The sequence below is a fragment of the Fundulus heteroclitus genome, chromosome 16, assembly GCF_011125445.2.
Source record: "Fundulus heteroclitus isolate FHET01 chromosome 16, MU-UCD_Fhet_4.1, whole genome shotgun sequence".
Lineage (NCBI taxonomy): Eukaryota > Metazoa > Chordata > Actinopteri > Cyprinodontiformes > Fundulidae > Fundulus > Fundulus heteroclitus.
Genome location: NC_046376.1, coordinates 30256306 through 30280578, shown reverse-complemented (window position 1 = coordinate 30280578; position 24273 = coordinate 30256306). Strand labels below are relative to the sequence as shown.

At 45.4% G+C, this 24273-nt stretch overlaps 1 protein-coding gene across 3 annotated transcripts; it reads left to right on the top strand.

Annotated features, from left to right (window-relative positions):
* The first annotated feature begins 1472 nt into the window (after nt 1–1472).
* On the top strand, nt 1473–20876 carry smarca4a (SWI/SNF related, matrix associated, actin dependent regulator of chromatin, subfamily a, member 4a). 3 transcript variants are annotated; one of them, XM_012867843.3, is made up of 34 exons: nt 1473–1610; nt 2755–2992; nt 3137–3269; nt 4893–5348; nt 5508–5606; nt 5823–6078; nt 6870–6996; nt 7106–7279; nt 7486–7659; nt 7747–7914; nt 7992–8042; nt 8144–8274; nt 9662–9728; nt 9809–9924; nt 10012–10159; nt 10243–10406; nt 10498–10564; nt 10639–10749; nt 11645–11887; nt 11970–12083; nt 12193–12300; nt 12441–12527; nt 12610–12656; nt 12776–12942; nt 13836–13999; nt 16002–16229; nt 16436–16513; nt 16599–16817; nt 16909–17168; nt 18479–18584; nt 18677–18778; nt 18875–19007; nt 19087–19226; nt 20197–20876. In XM_012867843.3, exons 2-34 carry the CDS (start codon nt 2771–2773, stop codon nt 20227–20229), a joined length of 4893 nt encoding a protein of 1630 aa, XP_012723297.2. In that variant the 5' UTR covers nt 1473–1610; nt 2755–2770; the 3' UTR covers nt 20230–20876. The 3 variants fall into 3 exon arrangements, with proteins under 3 accessions (XP_012723297.2, XP_021174839.2, XP_012723296.2); XM_021319164.2 differs by having other exon boundaries at nt 3134–3269; nt 7995–8042; XM_012867842.3 differs by having other exon boundaries at nt 3134–3269.
* The last annotated feature ends 3397 nt before the right edge of the window (nt 20877–24273 follow it).

Here is a 24273-nt window from a genome sequence, read left to right as displayed (position 1 = left end):
GTCACTCTTTTCCCTGTAGTGGTATCTTTTATATATGCAGTATGGTATGGTGCTAAGTTCTCCACTGGCTTGACCTCTCTAAGCTTGGTCTTGTCAGTCACATAAACCAAGGGGGAAGTGGTGACCTAGTGGTTAGAGCAGCGTGCCTGTGCTCTGAGAAGGCTGCAAGCGCCCAGATTGAACCCCGCAGTCTGTGTGTGCAAGACCCTTAGCACCAGATCACTCCATGGGCACTGCCTACTGCTACCTAAGGGATGGGTTAAATGCAGACGATTTTGATGGAATTGTAATGACAAATAAGATAAAAAAAAAAAAAAAAAAGCTGCAGCATATAACTTTAGGTTCTACAACAATTCTGGTTCTTAAACAGAATATACCATGAGTGGCAAAAAACAAAAAAACAAAAAACAGTACCGATACATTTTTGTCACATTACTACCACAAACTTCAATGTATTTGATTGAAAGAAAAACACAAAAGTAAAAATCTGAACAAGTGGATCAATTTGTTGTCAGCCCTGTTTAGTCCGATGCACCAAATAAAACTCCAGTGCAACCACGTCATTTGTAACTCACATTATTAGTATGTAGATTCCATCTGTATGTAATTTAGTTTCAGCATGAATGCATCTGTTCTGTGACGGCGCTCAGGTTTGTTAGAGAACATTGTTAAACAAACAGAACTGTAAAGATCAACACGTGTGGCCATCAACCTAACGCGCAGAACGGAGAGCGCTACACTTTATCAATCGAGCTGGCCGGGTTTGCTACATTCCTGACAAATGTCACAATATCTTCATTCAGTCTCTGTTTCTTTTTCATCATATTTAATACTTCTAATTCTTTTTATATTGCACATACAGTACTTATACTGTTTCTTTTCTGTCTTCTGTTTTCTATTCGGGGCGTTGCAACAAGGTTTCATTCAAATGTACATTGTGTGCAGTTAAATGAAAGTAAAGTCTGGATGATGTGATACAAAATTACTTTGTGAGGTGCCTTGAGATGACATAGGTTGCGAATTGGCACTATAAACACCAAATGAATCGAAATGATCATAACAATTTCAAATCTTCTCCCAGATTCTCCAGAGGGTTTATGTCTGGACTTTGACTAGGCCATTCTATATGGATATTGTAAATCAAGCTGCAAGTGTGGGTTCCTATCTGGAAGGTGAACCTAATTCTACTTGGTTTAATTCTAAACCAAGTCATGGTAAACCTGCCTTTGTTTTGTTGTAGTAAACTAGAAGGCCTTGTTTTCATTTTCCACGCTGAAGTGTGTTAGAATGAGTTTATTAAAAAATTCAAAGACGTATTTAAAATGAATGTTTGGGGGAAAATTATACTAATATTCTGCAGTATTCTCTTTAAACCCGGTTTGCCACCTCACTCCTCCCATTTATGGGCTTCTAGTTCTTTCGGGCACGTAAAGGCAGTGCCTGCTATGTCCACCGGGGGGCGCTGCCGAGCACTCCAGAATCGCTCACAGAGGGAGGGGGGGTTGTAGGAAAAAAACCAACCGGGTAGGTCGCTCTTTGTTTCTGGCTAGGGGGAAACCCGAGAGACGCTGCCACCGGCCAGAACCCAAATATCAACAACCACCTCTTGTGTAAGTACGTTAAGCTTTCCTGGCCGCACGAGGACACTTTTATCTACGTTTTCACGCGTTCGGCTCGGTAAACAAAAGAGCTTTACTAGATTTTTTTTCTCTCTCTCTCTCGGAGAAAAAGCCCGACCGACATTACAGTCGCTCTGCTGTGGCGGGGCAGAGCGCAATGAATGAAAATTGGTTTTAGGAGAAGAGGCAAGAGTACGGGAGGCGCGTTGGATCAATCAGCTCTCACGATGAGGGATGCTCCGACGTTTCACGGGCATCAAATAAATCGCCTAAAATCGTCGTTTTTTCCCCTCTGCTAACCGGCCTGAAGGGAGCATGGCCTGGAAGGCTAGCCACATTAGCTCGCTAGCATGTTAGCAGTCGCCAGCTTCTGATGTTGTGTTTTGTGGGGGTTTTTCTGTTGTTACTTTCGCAAACTGCTCTGAGTCAGCTGTGTTTTTTTTTTTTTCGTGGCTTCATCGTGACATTTAAACAAACTGTTGTGATTGAGATAAGCGTACAGCTGCTAGGAATAAGCTGGCAGAACAATCAGCCCAGTGCGGCGGTTCAGACAAAGGGTTTAAATTGTCTCAACCTTATGCGATAAGGCCCAGCTAACATCGGCAGTGTCTAAAACAGTTTAAACGGCTGCTGACTGGTATGTAGATACAGTATCAGCAGAAAGGGGGGGATTTTATTTAATTTTTTTAAACTTTGTTTCTTATGCGTCGGTTTGTAGCTCTTAGTTGTGCGCCCATTGTTTTTGTCCCTGGGGGAAACAGCTGCTGTCACATCTGCAGGTCGCCTAACCTCCAAACCTGGAGATGCTGCCACGTTGCCCCAGCAACGGTCCACCTGTCTGCTTTGGCCTTTTATTGAGACGTCAGATTGGGACGTGGACAGGGGGGGGGGGGGACTCAGATCTGTGGGGGGGTTTTGGATTAGGAAAAGTATGAAATGTCCTTTACGGATTTAGATCTGTGAAAAGTTGAGTTCTTGTTCAGTTCAGGCGTCTGAAGAGATAAGAGAGACGGGATGGAGGCATGAGTACAGTCTGTTACCTGTTTAAGCTTCGCCGTGTTTTAAAAATGTCGACGATAAACCCGACTTGCTGATCCTACTCTCTGCCTGTTTCCTTTCTGCCACGCGTTCCCAGTTTCTCCTAGAAGGAGATGTCAACTCCCGACCCCCCGATGGGAGGGACGCCCCGTCCCGGTCCCTCCCCAGGCCCGGGACCATCTCCGGGAGGCATGATGGGCCCGAGCCCTGGTCCTTCGCCGGGCTCGGCCCACAGCATGATGGGGCCCAGCCCGGGACCGCCCGGCTCAGGACACCCCCATCCCTCACAGGGACCCTCAGGATATCCTCAGGACAACATGCACCAGATGCACAAAGTACAAATGTTTTTTCTTTTATATCTTACTTTACTTTTCCTATTGGTTGAAATTAAACAGCTATGTGGTTAATTCTGTTTAATAACACCTGCTTACCGACCCAATATTTAAACGGCCTTATTTCTGATAATGTGTGTGAAGCAGCCCATGGATCCCATGCACGATAAGGGAATGCCTGATGACCCTCGCTACGGTCAGATCAAGAGTATGGGCATGAGGCCCGGTGGACACAGTGGGATGGGACCCCCACCGAGCCCAATGGACCAACACTCCCAGGGTAACTCTTCTCCATGCAGTCGCTTTGATTTATTTTCTTCTTTGGTTTATTAGTAGTTATCCATTATTAAACACGAGGAAAACGGGGCATGATTGTCCGAACACACTTGATTCTTCATCTAAGGGTTCACATCCCTGTGAGGCTTGATTTTCGTACCAGCGGAGTTACGCAGTGAAATACCCGCTTTTGCCTCCCGCCAACATGCGTGTAGGAGAAACGGGCGCTTTGCCGTGTGCGAAGTGAACCCATCAGACCGGTTTCTCTTCTTCTTCTGCTGTTGTTTGTTTGGTGGCTGGAGAAGATAGGTAGGCAGGAGAGGGGGCGGGTTTTATGGACGTTACCTTTCAGACTACAGGAAGGCCTGATGCATTCACAAAAAACAAACAGCTGGTTATCGAGGCCATGATTCTCCTCTGTGTAGATACACAGTGCATTGCTAAAGTATTCACGCCCCTTTAACGTGTATTTTATGGGGATAACTTTGATAATTGTGGAATGGACAAGTAAACACTTATTCATTCTTTAATGTTAATTAAAATTTGAAAAGGGTGCCGAGCATTTATTTTCCACCCCCTTTACCCTGATTCCAATAAAAAAAAAAAATTACCTTAACAAGTTGCCTAACTAGTAAAACGAGTCCAGTCAGTGTAATCAGGGTCTCTGCTGACTCTTAAAAGGTCTTAAAACGTCTATATATTTCAAACTTGGTTTTAAAATGAATTTAGTCACATCGTAAATGTGTTCCTTTGTTCCACACTGCTGGGTTATTGTGTCTTCAGGCACTAACAGAAGTACGTTCCTGTATTATCCACCGCTAGCTCATAAAGTGAACGTTTAACGAGGTTTGAGTGAAAACGGGGATTTCAAGCATATTAGCCCCCATGCCCGAGCGCAGTGCTAAAGTTGGGAAGTCATGTAGCATTTATAAAGAGTTTAAGTTAAAATACTCAACTAAAACCCTTTTAGTGGAAACTGTGGCTGCATCATGCAGCAGTGATGCTTCAGCAGGGATAGAGAAGCTGGTCAGAGTTGTTGGGGGTGACTAAATACAGGAGACTGCAAAGGACTTGAGACTGGGACAGAGGTTCGCCTTGCAGGTTGGACCCGACACTTGCTGCCCGATCTGCAACAGGATTGTTTAGATCAAAGCATATTAACGGCCTAGTCAAAGTCCAGACCTAAAACCCCTTGGAGAGTCTGGGAGCAGACACTTGAAACCTGCTTTTTAAGGAACCTCTCCATCCAATCTGAGCTTGAGCTATTTTACAAGAACCTGATGAATATAAATTCACTTTTCAGATTTCTATCTTTAATTTTTTTTTTTTTGCTTTCACCGTGACGAAGTACTTTGTGATGATCTGTTACAAAGTTGAAGTTTATGGCTTAAATGTAAACAAGATCAGGAGTTGCGTATATATTTGCATGGCGCTGATGTTCGTCCTTTGGACTTCCACACTGAGGAGACTGAAACGTGATTTCAGAAAGCTTTGCCCGGCTTAGAGGATCACCGTTTGGGCCCTTTCCTCTCAGTTAGTTTGTCCTTTTTCAAATGAAAGTTTTAGATATTTGTTTTGTTTTTGCTCTAACGCCTCATTAAAGCGTATCCTCTCTCGCTGTTGCTAGGTTACCCGTCTCCACTGGGAGGTTCAGAGCACGCGCCTAGTCCCGTCCCGGCCAACGGCCCGCCCTCCGGCCCCGTGGCGGGTCCTATGGAAGGCAGCGGGGACCCTACTCAGAGCATGGGCCAACCAAACAGGGGCGGACCCCCGGGTCCCGGTGGACCGCCCGGTCCAGGAGTCGGACCAGGCGGTGCGGGCGGACCCACTCCTTTTAACCAGAACCAGCTACACCAACTCAGGGCCCAGATCATGGCCTACAAGATGCTGGCCCGCAATCATCCCATTCCAGAGCACCTGCAGCTGGCCGTGCAGGGCAAGAGGCCCATGCCCGGCATGCAGCAGCAGCCCATGCCCAACATGCCGCCCTCCACGGGGCCTGGAGCTGGCCCGGCTGCAGGGGCGGGGCCAGGGCCCGGGCCAGGGCCAGGGCCAGCTCAGACCAACTACAACAGACCACACGGTGAGCTCAGGAAACCCTCTCTGTGTGTTTTATCTCTACCCGGCAACACAGAAACTCTTGATAGTTCACTGAGCTGAATTGTTTACCTTTAGCTGTGATATATTTTATATTACTGATTATCTAGAAATCTAAAGATGAATGTATCTGTTTTTATTCTAGGTATGGTGGGTCCCAACATGGCTCCGCCCATTCCCGCAGGAGTTCCTCCTGGCATGCAGGGCCAGCCTGCCAACGGACCTCCCAAATCCTGGCCTGAAGGTACACCTGCTCCTGGCTCTGAAACTTACAATGCAGACTTTGTCGTTTTCAATTCAAACCAATTCATCACTTCATAGCGGTGTTTCTCTGGGATCTACAGCCGATCGGCTAGGGCATCGTTTAAAAGCACAGATTTTTTCTCTTGCAGCGGCTGTGTTAAAACGCCAGGATGTATTTCTTGTGCTAAAAAACAAATGACTGATCCTTCTTCCCCAGGACCAATGGTGAATGCCGCCGCCCCATCCAACCCTCCCCAGAAGCTGATTCCACCTCAGCCCACCGGCAGGCCGTCGCCCGCTCCACCGTCCGTGCCTCCGGCCGCCTCGCCGGTCATGCCCCCGCAGACGCAGTCCCCGGGGCAGCCGGCGCAGCTCCCTCCCATGATGCTGCACCAGAAGCAGAACCGCGTAACGCCTATCCAGAAACCCCGCGGGCTGGACCCGGTGGAGATCCTCCAGGAGAGGGAGTACAGGTGAGGGACCTGACCAAATCCAGACAGCAATGATTTAGCTTTCTCTGATCTGCCGTTCTGCCATCTCCACGCTGATGTTTTTTATTGCTGCCCCGAGTGTTTTGGGATTTTTCTCCCACTTACGCTTCGCTCTAGCTGCTTTCCCCCTTCAGCTTTCTTTTCTGACAGCTTTAAACCTGCTCAAGTCTTCAATGGAACGTGTTTCTGTCTTAATAGATTTTGGGTAGAGGTTTTGTGGATAAACAGGTTTGGGTCTTTATTCAACTTAAAAGCAAGCAGCTAAAAATAAGCTGCCGAACGTTTTCATTCATTCCAGCGTTCATTGTGGCTCATGCTGTCTGCAGTCACTTTACTGAACACAAGATGGCGCTGAAATACATTTTCCCTTTAAATAGCTTCTCACCCCTTTGTGCTTCCTCTGACCTCCTTTTTGAACACATCACTTAGCACAATGAGTGACTTTACTCTCAGCAGCAGGAGCAGCTTCTGTGCTGAAGAGTGTTGATGTCTGTGTGAGAAACTCTGATGCGGTGTGTTCACGGACCCCCCAAAAAAGTCGGCCTGTTTTCAGTTCCACCCGGCCAGTCAGCTGCAGGTCGGCCTGTTCCATTTACCGGCCACTTAGTCGGCTGCTAAATCTCCGCGTGCCAATGCTGCAGCATTACCGTCCAAATCATATTTCAAGGATGATTGAAGGTTCTAAAAATTAAACAGTTTTTTTGCCGTCATTGGATACTAAAAAAAAACATCAAAAAATAGCTTCTAAAACGAAAAGGTTTGTTTTCTTTTAGGCTACAAGCTCGTATTGTTCACCGCATCCAGGAGCTGGAACACCTGCCCGGCTCGCTCGCCGGTGACCTGAGGACCAAGGCCACCATCGAGCTGAAGGCGCTGAGGCTGCTCACCTTCCAGAGACAGGTGAACAGAAAATGATCCACAGTTACAGTTCGGGGTTTATCGTTGAATTTTGCTTGATTAATTTCATGTAAACATTTGTTGTTGTTTTTTTTTTTTTTTTTGCCTACAGCTGCGTCAGGAGGTGGTGGCTTGCATGCGTCGGGACACAGCCTTGGAAACCGCCCTCAACGCTAAAGCCTACAAGCGCAGCAAACGCCAGTCGCTGCGAGAGGCCCGGATCACGGAGAAGCTGGAGAAGCAGCAGAAAATCGAGCAGGAGCGCAAGCGTCGGCAGAAACACCAGGTACAGGAGCTTTCATCCTCCCATCGTGTAGTTGTGCCTGTTCATACGCACGGTTCCGAAGGTCTCACCTGAAACATCATGTGAGGGTGATTAAAGATACTACTAATTCCATCCACCCGTGCTTGTTTTTGTGTTTATAGCTCAAAATGTAAAAACGGATGACAGATCCGTGTGAACTTCATTCATTCGTGCCTTTCTCCTGACAGGAATACCTCAACAGCATCCTGCAGCATGCCAAGGACTTTAAGGAGTACCACCGCTCCATCACCGCCAAGATCCAGAAGGCCACCAAAGCTGTCGCCACCTATCACGCCAACACGGAGCGCGAGCAGAAGAAGGAGAACGAGCGCATCGAGAAGGAGAGAATGCGGAGGCTGATGGTGAGACCCGATGAGTTGCCCCGCTTCTTTTCTTTCGGGTAGTTTGACGCGTGAGTTGAGCGCGCCTTTGACCCTTTTTTTCTCCAGGCTGAAGACGAGGAGGGCTACCGAAAACTCATCGACCAGAAGAAAGACAAGCGCCTGGCCTACCTGCTGCAGCAGACCGACGAGTATGTTGCCAACCTCACCGAGTTGGTGCGCGCCCACAAAGCCGCCCAGGCTCTGAAGGAGAAGAAGAAGAAGAAGAAAAAGAAGGTGAGTGTGAGCTCCGGTGGCGTTTGTCTGTAAAGACGTGACGGCGTTTCTCATCCTGATTGTGTGTTTGTCTGAAGAAGCCGGACACTGCTGAAGGCGGCGCACCCGCCATGGGGCCTGATGGAGAGGTGAGCTTAGAGGGAAATCTTGGTGTCTAATCTGTGCTCCCAGTGTGGGGCTGTGTCTGCTAACAGCTCAAGGTTTTATTTCCTTTTCTGTCGTCCACCAGCCGCTAGATGAAACCAGTCAGATGAGCGACCTGCCGGTGAAGGTCATCCACGTGGACAGCGGAAAGATCCTGACAGGCGTCGATGCACCCAGGGCCGGCCAGTTGGAGACCTGGCTGGAAATGAACCCTGGGTAATTATGGCGGCAGCCCGACTTTCTGACGAAACAGGCAACTTCAATCCGAACGAGCGGTTCGGGCTTGTTTCTGTGTAGATGCACCGGTCTGATGCTGAACTTCAGCTTTTTTCCCTCATCAGATTTATTATTTATTTTTATTTCTAATTCCTGGTTCACACGGCAACATTTTAAAATTGTTAGCTGATTTTTTAAATTTTTTTTTATTTAATTTTTTTAACTACGGGACCCCACAAATGTTGATTTAGAAAAAAAAAAATCACGTGTGTGTGTTTATATATATATATATATATATATATATATATATATATATATATATATATATATATATATATATATATAAACAGATTTGCTCATAAAGTGTGTGGTGACCAACATATCCACACAGGACCATTCAGAAGTCACATGGGAAATGTGACTTCTCCACATCACACTAGGACATCAGGCCAAGACATGTTCGATGTCCCCGATTAGAGGTCAGAGCGGTCCTGGCGTCCTTCAGAGCAGACCGGCTCACTCTTAACTCGCCACACATGGCAGAAATGTCTCAAAAGATTATCTTTAGAGGCATCGCAATAATCGGAACGTCCTTGAAGGGGAAGGCGGGGCAAAGATCGGGCAAATAATCTTACCGTGTGAACCCGGCGTTTTCATGTTAGTTATTCAAAAACTAGCCAATGATAATAGAAAAATAATTCCATTACATTTAAAAAAGCTTGCATTCTATCAAAAGCTAATAATCTGATGTCATAAATGGTAAAATGTATTAATAAGTTCATAAATAATAGACCTAATAATAATAAATAGACTTTCACTAATCAGCGGTTTTCCTGGTGATCTTTCTGCTGTAACCTGCTGGTTGCAATTTTGGCCATATAAAAAAAATGTTCCTCCCATTTTATTTGTTAAAGTCCTTAGAATTTAAAAAAAATGGACTTAAAAGATTATCAGGTATTGGCCTGGTAAGTGTAAATAGTTCATTTCTACTCAAAACTTTGAAGCTGTTGTTTACTTAACCAATAATGTTACTTTTCATGGATAACTGAAACGTTTGTTGGTAATGCTCTAAAACGGGGCCAGAGCCCAACAACCATGTCCTTTTTATTAGACGCAGAATAAATTGCATTAAAGAATCTGCTGTTTGTCGATGCTTTTACAGATTAAAAACAGGACGTTTTCAGTTTGGATGCATTTAATAAACAGGAAAATTCTCTGTATTTAACCGGCTCATTGCCAATCAGCCGGTTAACAGAATGTCAGCTGGTTGATCGACACATCGCAATTTTTAGTAAATGAATGTTTTGGGTTTTTTTTCTTCTCGTGTTTAAGTTAAAAGTTAAAGCCAGCGTCCTATAATAACAGATTATTACATGTTGTCTGGCAGATATGAAGTTGCACCGCGTTCAGACAGCGAGGATAGCGGTTCAGAGGACGAAGAGGAGGAAGAGGAAGTACGTACTCGCTACTTCAAAATAAAACGGTGAGGAAATCGTACCTGTAGCTAATTTTTTTTTTTTTCACTTGCTCTCAGGAGGAAGCGGAGGATCAGCCGCAGCCTGCGACGGCCCAAAGCGATGACAAGAAGAAGAAGATTCCGGATCCCGACAGCGAAGACGTCTCAGAAGTGGATGTCCAGCACATCATCGAGTACGATGCCTTTTTATCTCGCTCTGTTTAGAGGACGTGTTTTTTTTGGGGGTTTTTTTCACACGTTTCTTCTTCCTGTTCTCCCAGGCATGCCAAGCAGGACGTAGACGACGAGTACGGCAACGCCAGCTTCAACCGAGGCCTGCAGTCGTACTACGCCGTGGCCCACGCCGTCACCGAGAAAGTGGACAAACAGTCCTCCCTGATGGTCAACGGGATGCTCAAACAGTACCAGGTAAGCAGCTCCAGGCAGAACACGGTGTGCGTGGTGCAGTGGTTGGCCGCGGGTGACCGGGAGCTGACTGCGGCTGTGATCAGATTAAAGGTCTGGAGTGGCTGGTGTCGCTTTACAACAACAACTTGAACGGCATCCTGGCCGACGAGATGGGTCTGGGGAAAACCATCCAGACCATCGCCCTCATCACTTACCTCATGGAGCTCAAGCGCATCAACGGGCCCTTCCTCATCATCGTGCCTCTGTCGTAAGTCCCAACCCGGCCCCCAGCTGGAGACTGTTCACAAACCTGTTAGGAGGCGTCTTACAGAGGAAGTAAACTTTCTGCTCTCTTTCAGGACTTTATCAAACTGGGTGTACGAGTTCGATAAATGGGCGCCGTCCGTGGTGAAGGTCTCCTACAAGGCAAGTCCGTTACTGTTCATATCCCCGGTGGAAGTTTCTGGCTCTGTTTCTGAACGTATTCCGGTGGCTTTCAGGGCTCTCCGGCTGCTCGTCGCGCTTTTGTTCCGATCCTGCGGAGCGGGAAGTTCAACGTGCTGCTGACCACCTACGAGTACATCATTAAAGACAAGCAGGTCCTGGCCAAGGTAACCACACACTCCCCTCACCCTCGTCCACACACACCGAGATACATTCATTTATACCAACATGCAGAACTGTTACCGTTTGAGCTTCTTTCACAATTTGTAAAGTTACAACCACAGAGTTCAGTGTGTTTATTGGTATTTTTCTAACTAGGATAACACAAAGAAGTGCATCAAATGTTCCTTTTCCACGGGCTCCGCTTGGTCGGGCTTTACTCGGCTCCAGCGGCTTTCCCACCATTTTGATTACCGCTTTTCTCTGCTGGGCTTCCTGTTTTCCGTCCCTCCTCGGGAGTAGGGCCAATCAGAGCGGAGTGGGGCCATAATCTGAGTGCAGTTCACTGATTGGTCGAAGGCAAGAGGAGAAATTAGGTTTTCTCTGAGGAAGTGCAGGGAAAAGTTGAACTGTAGAGCGAGGACATTAATATTGAGGCCCAGCGTGAACGGAGTGGGTCAAACCCAATTATCATTTTTACTATTTACAAACATCGAACCGCGCCTGAAGGAAAGAAAAGAAGAGGACGTCACTTTTCTATAAGCAGACAGCCGATTTCCTAACCGTAATCAGATCCGCGGTTCAGGGAGGCTTTCTCTCATTTTTACACAAACAGAGAGCTATTAGGTTTAGTTTCTAAAGAGGGTTTGGTTCTAAATGTTCTTCCCGGTCCCTGATCGAAGCACCGTGTGCAGGAAGGAGGGAGAAGGCAGAGAGCAGCAGCTGTTATCTGGATAAAACTTAAAGAACACTCCACCGAATAAGTGCAATGTCCAACCTATAAAAATAATTTCACAGCAGTCATAAAAAGTCCGCTGTTCTGCGCTACGAAGTCCCGATCGTCGTTCTTGCCGCGGCTGAGGCAAAAAAACGTACATTTTACCGCCGCTTCTTTCCTCCCAGATCCGCTGGAAGTACATGATCGTGGACGAGGGACACCGCATGAAGAACCACCACTGCAAGCTGACGCAGGTCCTGAACACGCACTACCTGGCCCCGCGGCGCCTGCTGCTGACGGGAACCCCGCTGCAGAACAAGCTGCCGGAGCTCTGGGCCCTGCTCAACTTCCTGCTGCCCACCATCTTCAAGAGCTGCAGCACCTTCGAGCAGTGGTTCAACGCTCCCTTCGCCATGACCGGAGAGAAGGTCGGTAGAAGGGAGACGGGGCGTACAAACACGCTAAAGGGGAAGAGAACGCAGAACGTAATGAATTTCATCTGCCCTCAAGGTGGACCTGAATGAAGAAGAGACCATCCTGATCATTCGACGCTTGCACAAGGTGCTGCGGCCGTTCCTGCTGCGCAGACTTAAGAAGGAGGTGGAGGCCCAGCTGCCGGAGAAGGTAAACCTTTTCACCGAGACGCCGCAGTCACTCATTTTAAAAGCCCTCCTTTGACCGGTTTTATGCTCCCGTACATGTTTTTTTGCTTCTCCGTCTTTGCTGGCTGTAGGTGGAGTACGTGATCAAGTGCGACATGTCGGCCCTGCAGAGAGTTCTGTACCGGCACATGCAGGCTAAAGGAGTCCTGCTGACGGACGGCTCCGAAAAAGACAAGAAGGTAACACGATCGTGCCGTTTTTAAGTTAAAGCTTTTTAAAAAAAAATAAACCTCAAATTATTATTTTCAAGGCGGGAGACATTCGGCGAACGGAAGGTGTTTTTTAATTAATTTATTTTTTTCCCCTTCAACCTTTTTAGGGTAAAGGTGGGACGAAGACCCTGATGAACACCATCATGCAGCTGAGGAAGATTTGCAACCACCCCTACATGTTCCAGCACATCGAGGCATGAAAACTCAGATCCTGCTACATGAATAGTCATGTTCCGCCGCTGGTTTCTACATTTTCCAATTCACTTTTATTTACAGGAGTCATTTTCTGAGCATCTGGGGTTTTCTGGTGGAATCGTGACGGGGTACGTACAACCGGACCGGCATTCTCTTTGTGTACAAGTACTTTGTGGATCTATGTGGCGTGATTGATGATGTTTCTTCTTCTCTTTTCTTTTTTTTTTCTTTTTTTTTTTTACCTTAGCCCTGATCTGTACCGCGCCTCCGGAAAGTTTGAGCTGCTGGATCGCATCCTGCCCAAGCTGAGAGCCACACAACACAAAGTGCTGCTGTTCTGTCAGATGACCTCGCTCATGACCATCATGGAGGACTACTTTGGATACCGCAACTTCAAGTACCTGCGTTTGGATGGTAAGACTCCGCCTCTTTATTTGATTTTTACTGCTTCATATGCAAATAAACCATCAGCTGATGTGCAAAGATTTCCATATTTTGAAAAGGCCCGTTTTCTCCTGTAAGTCAATCCAAAAAAAAAGTCCAAATCTCGTATTACAAGGATTGATCAACAGATTGTTGCAGTATGAGCATTAATTTTAATAAACATGGCAATCAGAATGACGCTTCTCAGATACTCATGAATCCATTTAGAATATCACCTATGGTCAATAACTAAAACCAAATAACAAATATGTTATCTTATGGTCATTGGGAAACTGCTGACTCGAGAATTCTCCAGAAGTTGTGAAGTTGTTAGGACTGCTGTATCACGTGATTATTAATAAGGTTGAGTGGAAGAAACAATGTGGTAGAAAAAGCAAACTGGGCTCCCATTACACCCCTGAAGTGCCAGATGTTTACTTCCTCCATCCTACTCTGCATTGATGCAGTAATTCATGTAAAAGGAGCCCTGACCAAGTATTGGGTGCATCTACTGTACATGGATGCGCTCATTTAGTACACCTAAGTTTATGTTTAAAAAGTCTTTGAAACTGAAAATTAACTCTTCTGTCTTTAAATCATTGAGAGGTATCTGTGGATAAAATTAAATCAATTTGTTGTTTCATAGTGTTGTGGGCCCACTAACAGAATAATGTGGAAAACATATTAGATAAACCCCGAATGAATAAACCAAAATAACACAGAAGAGAAAATATGGAAAATAGCTAAAAATGTTCAGAACACCGTTTTTTGATCGGCCCAGAAACGGATCTGGACCGGGGCCTTCTTGTCCCCCTTGAGGACAACAATTGTGTGGTAATTTGGATGTTTTTTTTAAAAAGATGTTTTTATCTCCTCTTCTAAAGGAACCACTAAGGCAGAAGATCGTGGCATGCTGCTGAAGACATTCAACGACCCGGCCTCTGAGTACTTTGTGTTCCTGCTGAGCACCAGGGCAGGAGGTCTGGGGCTGAACCTGCAGTCAGCCGACACTGTGATCATCTTTGACAGCGACTGGAACCCTCACCAGGTGCTGAATGGGAGAGCAGAATCACAGGAAACATCTTAAATGTTTCACGCCGGACTGTAAAGGGGACATTTGTGGTGGAACCTTGTAATTGGTAGTCCTGCCTTTTTCTGACATATCACACCTCAGTAATGACTGCTAGAGAAAATGGCACGTTTTTTAATAATGGACACCTTTTTGATATACTAGAGTTAGAGACGCACCAATCCAGCTTTTCCTTGCAAGAGGAAATGCAGTGTCCGGTCATCCTTTAGGTTCGACTTGCTGATCCAGATTTTGACCAGCTCAGATCCCCTCTCTCCTGTCAAATTAAGGTTAAAAATGTGTTGCACGTATTTTGATTGCTTGTATTTTTGTATCCAACAGAAATGGAAGGATTTAAACCGTAATCGCATCAAATCATTTGTCCCTAACTTTTATCTGATCTTGTACTAAACTCAAACTGCATTAAAATATGTGCTGATAATGTGAGCAAATATCATCAGAAATTGGTAAGGGACCGCCAGGCCTGCTGGAGCTACTGTGAAGAGAAAATAAACAGAGAGAACCTAAAGTTAAAGCTGAATTAAACAGCAACAATACAAAATTGGAGAGTAGTAGGAGAATGTAGCAGAGTGAGGGATATATATCTTTATCTCCTCCAGCAGCCTAAGCCTATAGCAACATAACTACAGTTCAAGAGACTCTAGGAACCACCAGTAGATCTGATCTCTGACGTTTGGTACAGCTTAAATATTATTTATGTAAAAGGGAGAATTATAAATTCCATTCTTCATTTAACAGGGAACTAATGAAGGGAAGGTAAAATAGGAGGAATATGATATCTTTCCATAATTTTCATCAGAACTCTTGCTGCAGTGTGAAGGTTTACAGTAGTCCGGGATTAAAGTAACAAACGCATGGACTGGGTTTTCAGCTTACAGAGCTTTTTAAGCAGTTTGCTTGGCTGGCATTATTAAAACGGCAAGCTCTGTGTGCGTCCCCCGGGGTTTTCACTGGGGCTGGGCGATATGGACCAAAAATAGTATCTTGATATTTTTAGGCCAATATACACAATATTTTATCTCAATATGTTTTTCTTTTCATAAAGCAATTAGAAAAAAAGGCGTCTCTGAATCAAAGCTTTATCCCAAATGTCTCACAGGCACATTTTTCAACAAACATCTGTAGATAAATATGAGAAGAATAACCTACTGAATGCATAAAAGTATAATTAGACGTCAACATAAACCATGTAGTCTAATCCAGGGGTCTGCAACCTGTGGCTCTGGAGCCGCAAGTGGCTCTTTGGACCTTCCACAGTGGCTCTTAATAACTTTGGCTACAAATAAGATTTTTATTAGGGTATTTAAATGTAATAATGATGATAAATGCAGTTTCTTTTTATTTTAAATCAATACTTTTTCATTATGTTGGAAACTATGATTTGTTTTACATCATTATCCACAAATATCAACATCCCGTCCTTCCTCTTTTTTTTTTTTTTTTTTTTTTAAAACCTCAAAATACACACGAAAGGGCTTCCTACAGTAGAGCTTTATCAAAAATTCTAACTTGTCTTTTTTTAAAAAGGCCAGGCAACATTTGCGGCTCTGAACGACTTTAATTGAAGCGGACTGTAGGAAAAATGGCTCTTTAGACTGTAAAGGCTGCAGGCCCCTGGTCTAATCTTACGTCTCTTAAATCTCGACATCTTGCCCAGCCCTGGTCTTCACTCAGACAAGTCCACACTGAAGAGTGTTGTCAGCATGACCCGGTAGCACGTACGTAAAGCCTGCCGGCCCATAAGGGAACCCTGACATACATTACTGCAGGCATGCTTCTTAAAATAAAACTCCCTCCAGATTTTGCATTTAAGTATAGTTCTTTGCCATTGTAACATTTTAAACACTGAAAATGCTTCAATGGTTTGATGCATTGTGCAACTTTAATCACAGACACAAGTGTTTTACTTTCATCTCGTCTGCGTTTTAGCGAGACCAACCTTCCTTGCTCTTTGTCACAGGATCTGCAGGCTCAAGACAGGGCCCACCGCATCGGCCAGCAGAACGAGGTGCGCGTGCTGCGTCTCTGCACCGTCAACAGCGTGGAGGAGAAGATCCTGGCGGCGGCCAAGTACAAGCTGAACGTGGACCAGAAGGTCATCCAGGCAGGCATGTTCGACCAGAAGTCCTCTGGCTATGAGCGGCGGGCCTTCCTGCAGGCCATCCTGGAGCATGAGGAGCAGGACGAGGTCAGGAACCCCCACCCACAAGATTCCTCTAACACCGCTGCATGTTCACTTCCGTTCCTTTTTCCAGGATTCTGTTTTATCTGCTGCATAATTTGGCTTTTTTTCCCGGGAAAATTTCCATTGCTTGTTTAACTTACATCTACGTGAGAGAGAAACTGTCCAGAAATGTCATAAAAAGCCTTTTCTTGTGGACCATTGCTGTGCAGGAGGAGGATGAGGTACCAGACGACGAGACCGTCAATCAGATGATCGCAAGAAGCGAAGAAGAGTTTGAACTTTTTATGGTGAGTCCGACTTTTTTTTTACCAGCGATGGATACTTGATTACTTTGGAGTCGCACTCTAATCCCTCTTGTTTTTTTTGCAACAGCGAATGGACCTGGACAGACGCCGCGAGGACGCCCGCAACCCTAAGAGGAAGCCCCGTCTGATGGAGGAGGACGATATGCCGGGCTGGATTCTGAAAGACGACGCTGAGGTGGAGAGGCTAACCTGCGAAGAGGAGGAGGAGAAGATGTTCGGCAGGGGCTCCCGTCAGCGCAAGGAGGTGGACTACAGCGACTCGTTGACCGAGAAACAGTGGCTCAAGGTGGTACAAGCTACGAATACTGAGAACCCCAAGAGGGTTCGAGTCAGACGAGTTCAGGTGAGTTTGGGACTGACTGTTCTCCTCGCCGCAGGCCATAGAAGAAGGTAATCTGGAGGACATAGAGGAGGAGGTGCGCCACAAAAAGACGACCAGAAAACGCAAGAGAGACCGCGACCACGACGGCGGCCTGGTCACGCCGAGCTCCAGCAGCCGCGGGCGGGACAAGGACGACGACGGGAAGAAAGCCAAGAAACGCGGGCGTCCTCCTGCCGAGAAGCTGTCTCCCAACCCGCCGTCCCTCACCAAGAAGATGAAGAAGATCGTAGATGCCGTCGTCAAATACAAGGACGGGTAAGGGTGACGAAAAGCCACCGACTGGCCAACAGAATCTCACTGATCAGAGAACTAATGATTCCCCGCTGGGTATTAGAACGGTCCTCCTGCTGCTGCCACATGTCGACGTATTGGTATTATCAAATGAATTATTATGGTTCTGTTAAAAAGATCCTGCATCACTGCAAACACCCAGAAAGAACAGCTGTATCTCATTTCCCCCTTTATAAGGTTATAGCTCATTGATTCTATTTTTTTTTTACATTTCTCAATACGATAAGACGATCTATTCGAAACAACGACTGTTTCAGCCTTCAGATTAAGGTAGAAGTTCTTATTTCCTGTCTAGTGTTGGATCATTCGTTCACTGACCTCAGCCACACAGAGGCCTGGTTGGGATTATTAATTACGCTGCGACCAGAGGCGACGTCACACAGGGTGAGAGAGGGAGCAGTCAGCGTCACACAGCTCTGTGCCGTCAAACAGGAGTTCACTGTTCTGCTAAAAAGACCAAGTGACCGTAGTTCTCGTTTCGTTGTCTCCTTCGTCTTCGATTATGGATTATTTACGATCAACAACTGTAAACATACATATACATACATACATTCTCCAGAGAATCTGAACTCTGAGATCTCTAAAAGGCTGCCAGTAGTTTCACATCCATCTTGTTCTGTACCAGGTTGAAAACTTTAAAAAAAAATAGAACAAAGCAACTTTGTTGCAAAACATTAGGCATTTTACCTCCTTAGCACAGAAAATAGCCACCAGAGTTGTCTTCAGGCAGTAACAACTTCCACACCGAGGACAGAAACCCGTTCTAGGTTTGGTGCCTTCACTGACTGAGAAGAAAGCTTCACTCCGGCCCGTCACACAGGATTTTCCTGTGCATCGAAAGATCTCAGTCTGCTGCAAAGTAGTTTTTAACTAAGCACAGCTTTTTCTTTCTTTTGGGGGAGGGGGGAGTTGGGAGCGAGTTCAACTCCGTGGGCTTGTTGTGTTCCTCCAACCCTTCCTGAACCTCACAGCTAGGCTTCACAGAACACTGCTTTGATGGAGGAGTTTACTCTGTTCTGCGGCTGAGTTTATGGACAACGGCAAAGTAATGAACTACAACACTTCTATGGCGTGCTTTGTTTTCTGCCATGTTTTTGAAACAATTAGACGTACAATGATTATCTTAGTGGACCATACAGCCCCGTTCCTTCCAGAGTTTATTGGCTGCCCTTCGTGTCTTTCTTCCTCTGTCCCCCTTCGTTTTGGTCCTAAACAAACGCTGAGCAGACCTTCTCCACAAACGACCCAAAAGCCCATCTGTTTTCCTCCCGCAGCAACGGCCGACAACTGAGCGAGGTCTTCATCCAGCTGCCGTCTCGCAAAGAGCTGCCGGAGTACTACGAGCTCATCCGCAAGCCGGTGGACTTCAAGAAGATCAAGGTAGGGTGGGAGGCGAAGGTTTGGCTCCGCGATATTTTCCCCACGCTTACGTCTTCTTCCGCTCACTGTCCGCGTCCATCTGCCCCTTTCAGGAGAGGATCCGCAGCCACAAGTACCGCAACCTCAACGACCTGGAGAAGGACGTGATGCTGCTGTGTCAGAACGCCCAGACCTTCAACTTGGAGGGCTCTCTGGTGAGCTCCTCTGGAAACTACCTCAGCTCAACACTCAACGGTTCTCTCTTTGTCCCCCCCGGAAAATAATGAAAGCAAACCGTGTGAACCTTCCAGATCTACGAGGACTCCATCGTGCTGCAGTCCGTCTTCACCAGCGTGAGGCAGAAGATCGAGAAGGAGGACGAAAGCGAGGGAGAGGAGAGCGAGGAGGAGGAGGAGGACATGGACGAAGGCTCCGAGTCTGAGTGTGAGTGTCGGGTTTGGGTCGCGGGTCCCGCAGCACGAAGCGGCGCGTGGCGTTCTGACATGCTGCTCTTTCCCGGCAGCTCGCTCGGTTAAGGTGAAGATCAAGCTGAGCCGCAAAGAAAAGGGCGAGCGAGGAGGGAAAGGCCAGAGGCGGAGGGGCCGCGGCTCCCGGGCCAAACCTGTGGTCAGCGACGACGACAGCGAGGAGGAGCAGGAGGAGGTGAGAGCACGAAGGGACACGAGCGCTGGAAGGCAGGGTTCCTGCTTTGGAAAGGTTTGGAGTTGGAGTTGAACGTTCTCCAGGTCTGGACAAGTGTAGGAAAAGAAAATAGTCTTTCTTCCTATTATGTCCTTCTTCCCTTCCTTCCTTGGCTCTTTGCTTCCTTTCCTAATTTCTTCCATTTTCCCTTCCTCTTTTTCTTGTTTCCTTCCTTCCTTGCTTCCCAGTGTCCCTCCCTACCTTCTGTCCTTGATTGTGTCCTTCTGTCTTTCATTTCATCCCATCCTCTCTTCAGTTTTTCGTGTCCTCCCTCCTCCTTTCCTTGTGCCCTTTTCCATTTTCCCTCCAGTTGTATTTCCTTCTCTTTCATCCTTTCTCTATTTCCTTCCCTTGCTGTACCTTTCCTTGTTCATCTTTGGGACTTTATTCCTTCCATCCTTTCTTCTTTGTCCTCTTTTCTTCCATCCTTCTTAGCATCTCTCCTTATTTTCTCCTGTCCTTTATTCTGTGTTTAATTCCTCATCCTTCATTCAGACCTTTCAACCTCCTGTCCCTGTCTCTCCCTCTTCATACTTTTTATGTCCTTTCTTCCTCCCCTTTTTTGTCTTGTCCTTCATTCTTTCGTGTCTTTGTTCTTTTTCCTGTCTTTCTAACCTTGATTCCTCGTGTTGTTCCTTTGTCTTTTCTTCCTTTGCTTTCTTTGCCCTTCCTGTTCTTTCCTTTCTTGTGTCCTTTTATCCTTTTTCCCGTTGTTCCTCTATTCCTTCCTTGTATTCTCCCTTCTTTCTTTCTCATCCCTCTCTGGTCTCTTTCATTCCTTCCATTAACTTGTTGTTTATGTTATAAAACGGACCAAATGGAACTAAGAACTATGAGTCTGGAGACTTTAGATGCACATATGAGCCTTGGTCAGAGTTGTCTGCTGTTTCTGGGTGAAAGGAAGTAACGGGTCTGTTTTGGTTTCCTGCAGGAACGTTCAGCCAGCGGCAGCGAGGACGATTGAAGCGAAACCCCGAGCGTCTGACTTGAGCTCCTATTTTACTAGATACAGCAGGCAGGCGGCCAGTGGAGAGGCCTAGTTTTACCTAGATCAGCGGATTTTTTAGTCAGCCAGTTTTCATTTAAGTATACCATTAATGGAAAAAAAATAAAATAAAATATAAAAGCTCTGATTCATCTACTTCATATTTAAATCATATCCCATTATGAAAGGTAGTGTCTCTTGCTTTTTTTGTTGTTGCCTTTTCCTGTAAGTGGAACCTCGTACGAGCCTGCGTTATCATTGACTGAACGTGGGCAAAGAAAGCATCTGTGTTTTTTGTAATTTTCTTTTGTTGTTTTTTTTATTATTTTTTTTATTTGAAGTGACATTAATTATGCTGCCCTATGATTTGAGACAAAGCGTACTGCATTCCCCGGAAGTCCCTTTTTGGATGCATGTTTTGGGCGTCTGTGAGAATGCACCTGGACGTGTCTTCACTGTTATCTCTGTGTTTTAATTTAATGACTACAACGGGATCATGGTACGTCCCACCCTGCACCTCCTCCCTCTCAGGTCAAGTATGTAAAGGGGAGGGGGGGGGGATAGGACCTTTTTCTCGTGTCACTGTCACTGGATTCCATGAAATACAATAAAGACATCTCAATTTACGTGTCGCTGTTCTTGATGCGGTGCCGTCACGCCGATGTCACTTCCAGGCGGATTCAGCGCTGCCAGTCATCTGCAGAAGGTCACCTACCAAGTAGCGTGTGTAATTTCCAGAGTGGTCAGAACATATTGGTGTACCCACAGAAACATGAAGAGCAAGGATAACATCATATTGGTCAAGCAGGGTTGTGTTATATCCAGCTTTCCAACTTATTAAAGCACTGATTAATCCATCATCAGAAAATGAACAGGGAATTTAGAAGGTCCAGAAACCAGGTTATGTGAAAACTAGGTTCTCCAAATCATGGAGCTCTGGGTTTTCTGTTACTGTATGTAGAGGGGCCTCTATATGCTGGGTATGGAACCATTGTTTCATGTCAACATCTTTTAATGAGTTTGTTTTAATCACAGTGCGCAGTGATAACCTTCCCGCAGTGACTGCATCTGTCCACTAGGTGGCCGTGTGAGAGCATCACTGCTTACGCAGGCTGCCACCTTTTTCCCTGGTCTCGGTTATATTTGGTTAAAAGAGGAACCAAATAAGTCAGATTTTACCAAATAAGTAAGTTTTCTTTTATTATTTAAAATAATAAAATATAGTTGGTGAAATTTTCCCTGTGTCATGTTTAGGTAGCTGTTCTGAGTGCTCCTGATTATATAGTGTACCTATATTTATAGTGGACATGGTCCTCAATCTAGCTCTGAAGACTATGGTGTATTATACACCTAATTATAAAACTGCACTTCTGGGGCAGAAGTTTATGTACACTCCTATTGGGCATTATTGTCGGCTTTAGAGCTTTTCCTTTTTTTAACCTTTATTTACGCAGGTTAAGATCCTATCAATAAAATGATGCAGGAGTCCATCCATCCATCCATTGACTTTACCTGCTTGTCCTTGCAGGGTTTTGGAAGTTCATTGTGCAAGATGTGAGGTACACGCTGGAGAGGTTTAAAAACTGGAGGGAATTTATTTAAAATCTTTTTTTTTTTTTTGTTTATTCTGACTTTCCCTCCAATCTTGACTGTGTTTCTGGCAGAAATAGAGTCTAAATAGGAGAGTTCACTGATGTGGGTTTAGGATCATTGTCCTTCACCCAACAGTGTCCCAAGTTTCAGCCATCTGACTCAGACAATTGTCCTATAATGCAAGGAGATGGTCTAGAAGCACCCAGGCTTCAGCCTGAGCCTGCCATGACCCTAAGCTGTTCGAACACCAGTGTGACACCATGTTGACATCAGCATGGATCTAGAGGGTGCCGACCAGGAGAGATGACCCAACTCCTAAAGTGACTCCTATACCCTTAGTAAAAATGTGAAGCTCCAAACATGGACAAGTCGGCTGCTTCTGGAGAACAGTTTCATGTTGTGAGGGGAAGAAGACTGAGCTATTTGACCTCACTGATCAGAAGGCTGTTCAGATGCTGAGTCAAGGAGACGCCTTGAACCTTAAGAACATGAAGGAACCCGCTGTTAGGCGTGGTGGTGGCAGCATCGTGCTGTGGAGCCCTTTTTCTGCCTGTAGTGCTGGTGGTGTTCTGGCAAATTGAATAGCAAGAAAAAGAGGATTTCCTTATAACCATTGGACTTCACTTAAAATCCACACGTAGATGGTTGACAATTGGACACAACTAGTTGTTTCAAAGACCCCAAAAACATGTCAAAACTGTTTTTTTGGAAAGTCACTACCTCAACTATAACATCGCAGAGCATTCATTTCCCCCCAATGAAGTCATTCTTTTGCAAATTTTTATGTTCATACTAACTGATGGAGAAAAAGAAAATCTCTCATCTTCTGCTTTCTACCTAACAACCAAAGATTTCTGGGCCAAACTGGGACGGCATTTAGAACTTCATTCACCTTGACAAAAACGTCTATTCAATCTGAAGCGAAGGATGCCCAGAGCATGATGCTACCACCACCGTATTTAGCTGTGTGTGTCTTTGCCATGTTAGCCCAAATGTTTGGGTCCGGCTTTATCAAACCATGATAAATGGTTTGATAATTTATTCTGGAAGCCACTGCAATTCACTGAAATTCTTAAGCTGTATGCAAATGAAATTTCGTTCTGTACGCACTCTGTGCATACAAAATGACAATAAAGTTTGTCTAAGTCTAAGTCTAAATCCTCCTGATTGTTTTCTTTGGGTCAAAAGAAACCTGTCTTGGAAACCCGTTTCTTAGTTCAGACATGTGGAGACTTCAAAATATTGTTGTCACACGTAGAACACAATACCTTCAGCTCCTCGGGTGTGGCTGTTGGTCTCTTGGCAACTTGTCTGACCAGTTTCAGTCTCATCTTTCCACCAGTTTTAGGAAAACACGCAGTGATTGTGATTAACCTGTGGGCCCACCTTTTCTCCAGTTATTGGTAACTTCATATGAGCTGCCTTTCACTTCAGTTTAACGAGATTCATCAGAATAGGTGTGAGCTCAACACGACCGAAGGCTGAAATAGGCGCCATGTGCATAGCGTGATGCCTTTAATCCGTTACTTACGTCTGGTAAATCTTTAAAGGCACTGAGCAGCAGCTGAGCAGCGCTTCATTGTGTGTGTGTGTGTGTTTGTCACTAAAACCAGCCAGGGCCAGGAAAAGTTGAAAAAACTTTAAACATATTTCTCCAAATAAACCGTGCTGTTGCATGCATGATGCAGATAATAGCTAAATGATGATATGGTGATTTGTTACCTATGTAAGTTATTTCTTGGCGAGAAACATCTTTAATTCTTGTGTAGAACTTTGTTCACTGTGGCTTTCCACGTGTTTAAAAGAAATCTTTATCGACACAATAGCAGAAGCAGGGAGAGCAGAAGCCAGCAGCAGTGAATGATGATAAGGTAAGGAGAGAGGGTACAACTTGCTGAGTAAAATCTATCTGAGAAACCAAGCAGTAACTCTCATTCACACTCTAAAATATTTTTAACCTGTGTTAGTTAGCCCAGGTGGAAGGCCATGAGTCAGGGCGGAGACCAGACTGTAGCACCGAGGGAAAGCCTGCAGAGAGCGACTGAGCATGAGCTGGATCTTTGCTTGGTTTAATTGTTAAATATTTATTTTCAGATGTTATTCGACATCTGCATTATTTGCTTTATTTGTTTGTTAAAGGAAGCAGGAATACGTCATGCCATTTTTCGTGATCTTGATTAGATTTGCACATCTGTTACATTTGACTACAGCGTAGATAGGGTTTCAATGTTCATGCCAATTAATTAAATTCTGTGGCTTATCACTGTTACCTTGTCGCTCCCATTTCATATCGTGTGATAGGAATGTTTTTTTTTTTTTTTTACCAAACATCTCATGTTCAGCGTTTTCATTTATGATCTGGCTACTTGTCCTGTAGATGTCAGAGGGTCATTGTGTCAACTCAACCAGTGGTTGGCAGCTAAAACTTTA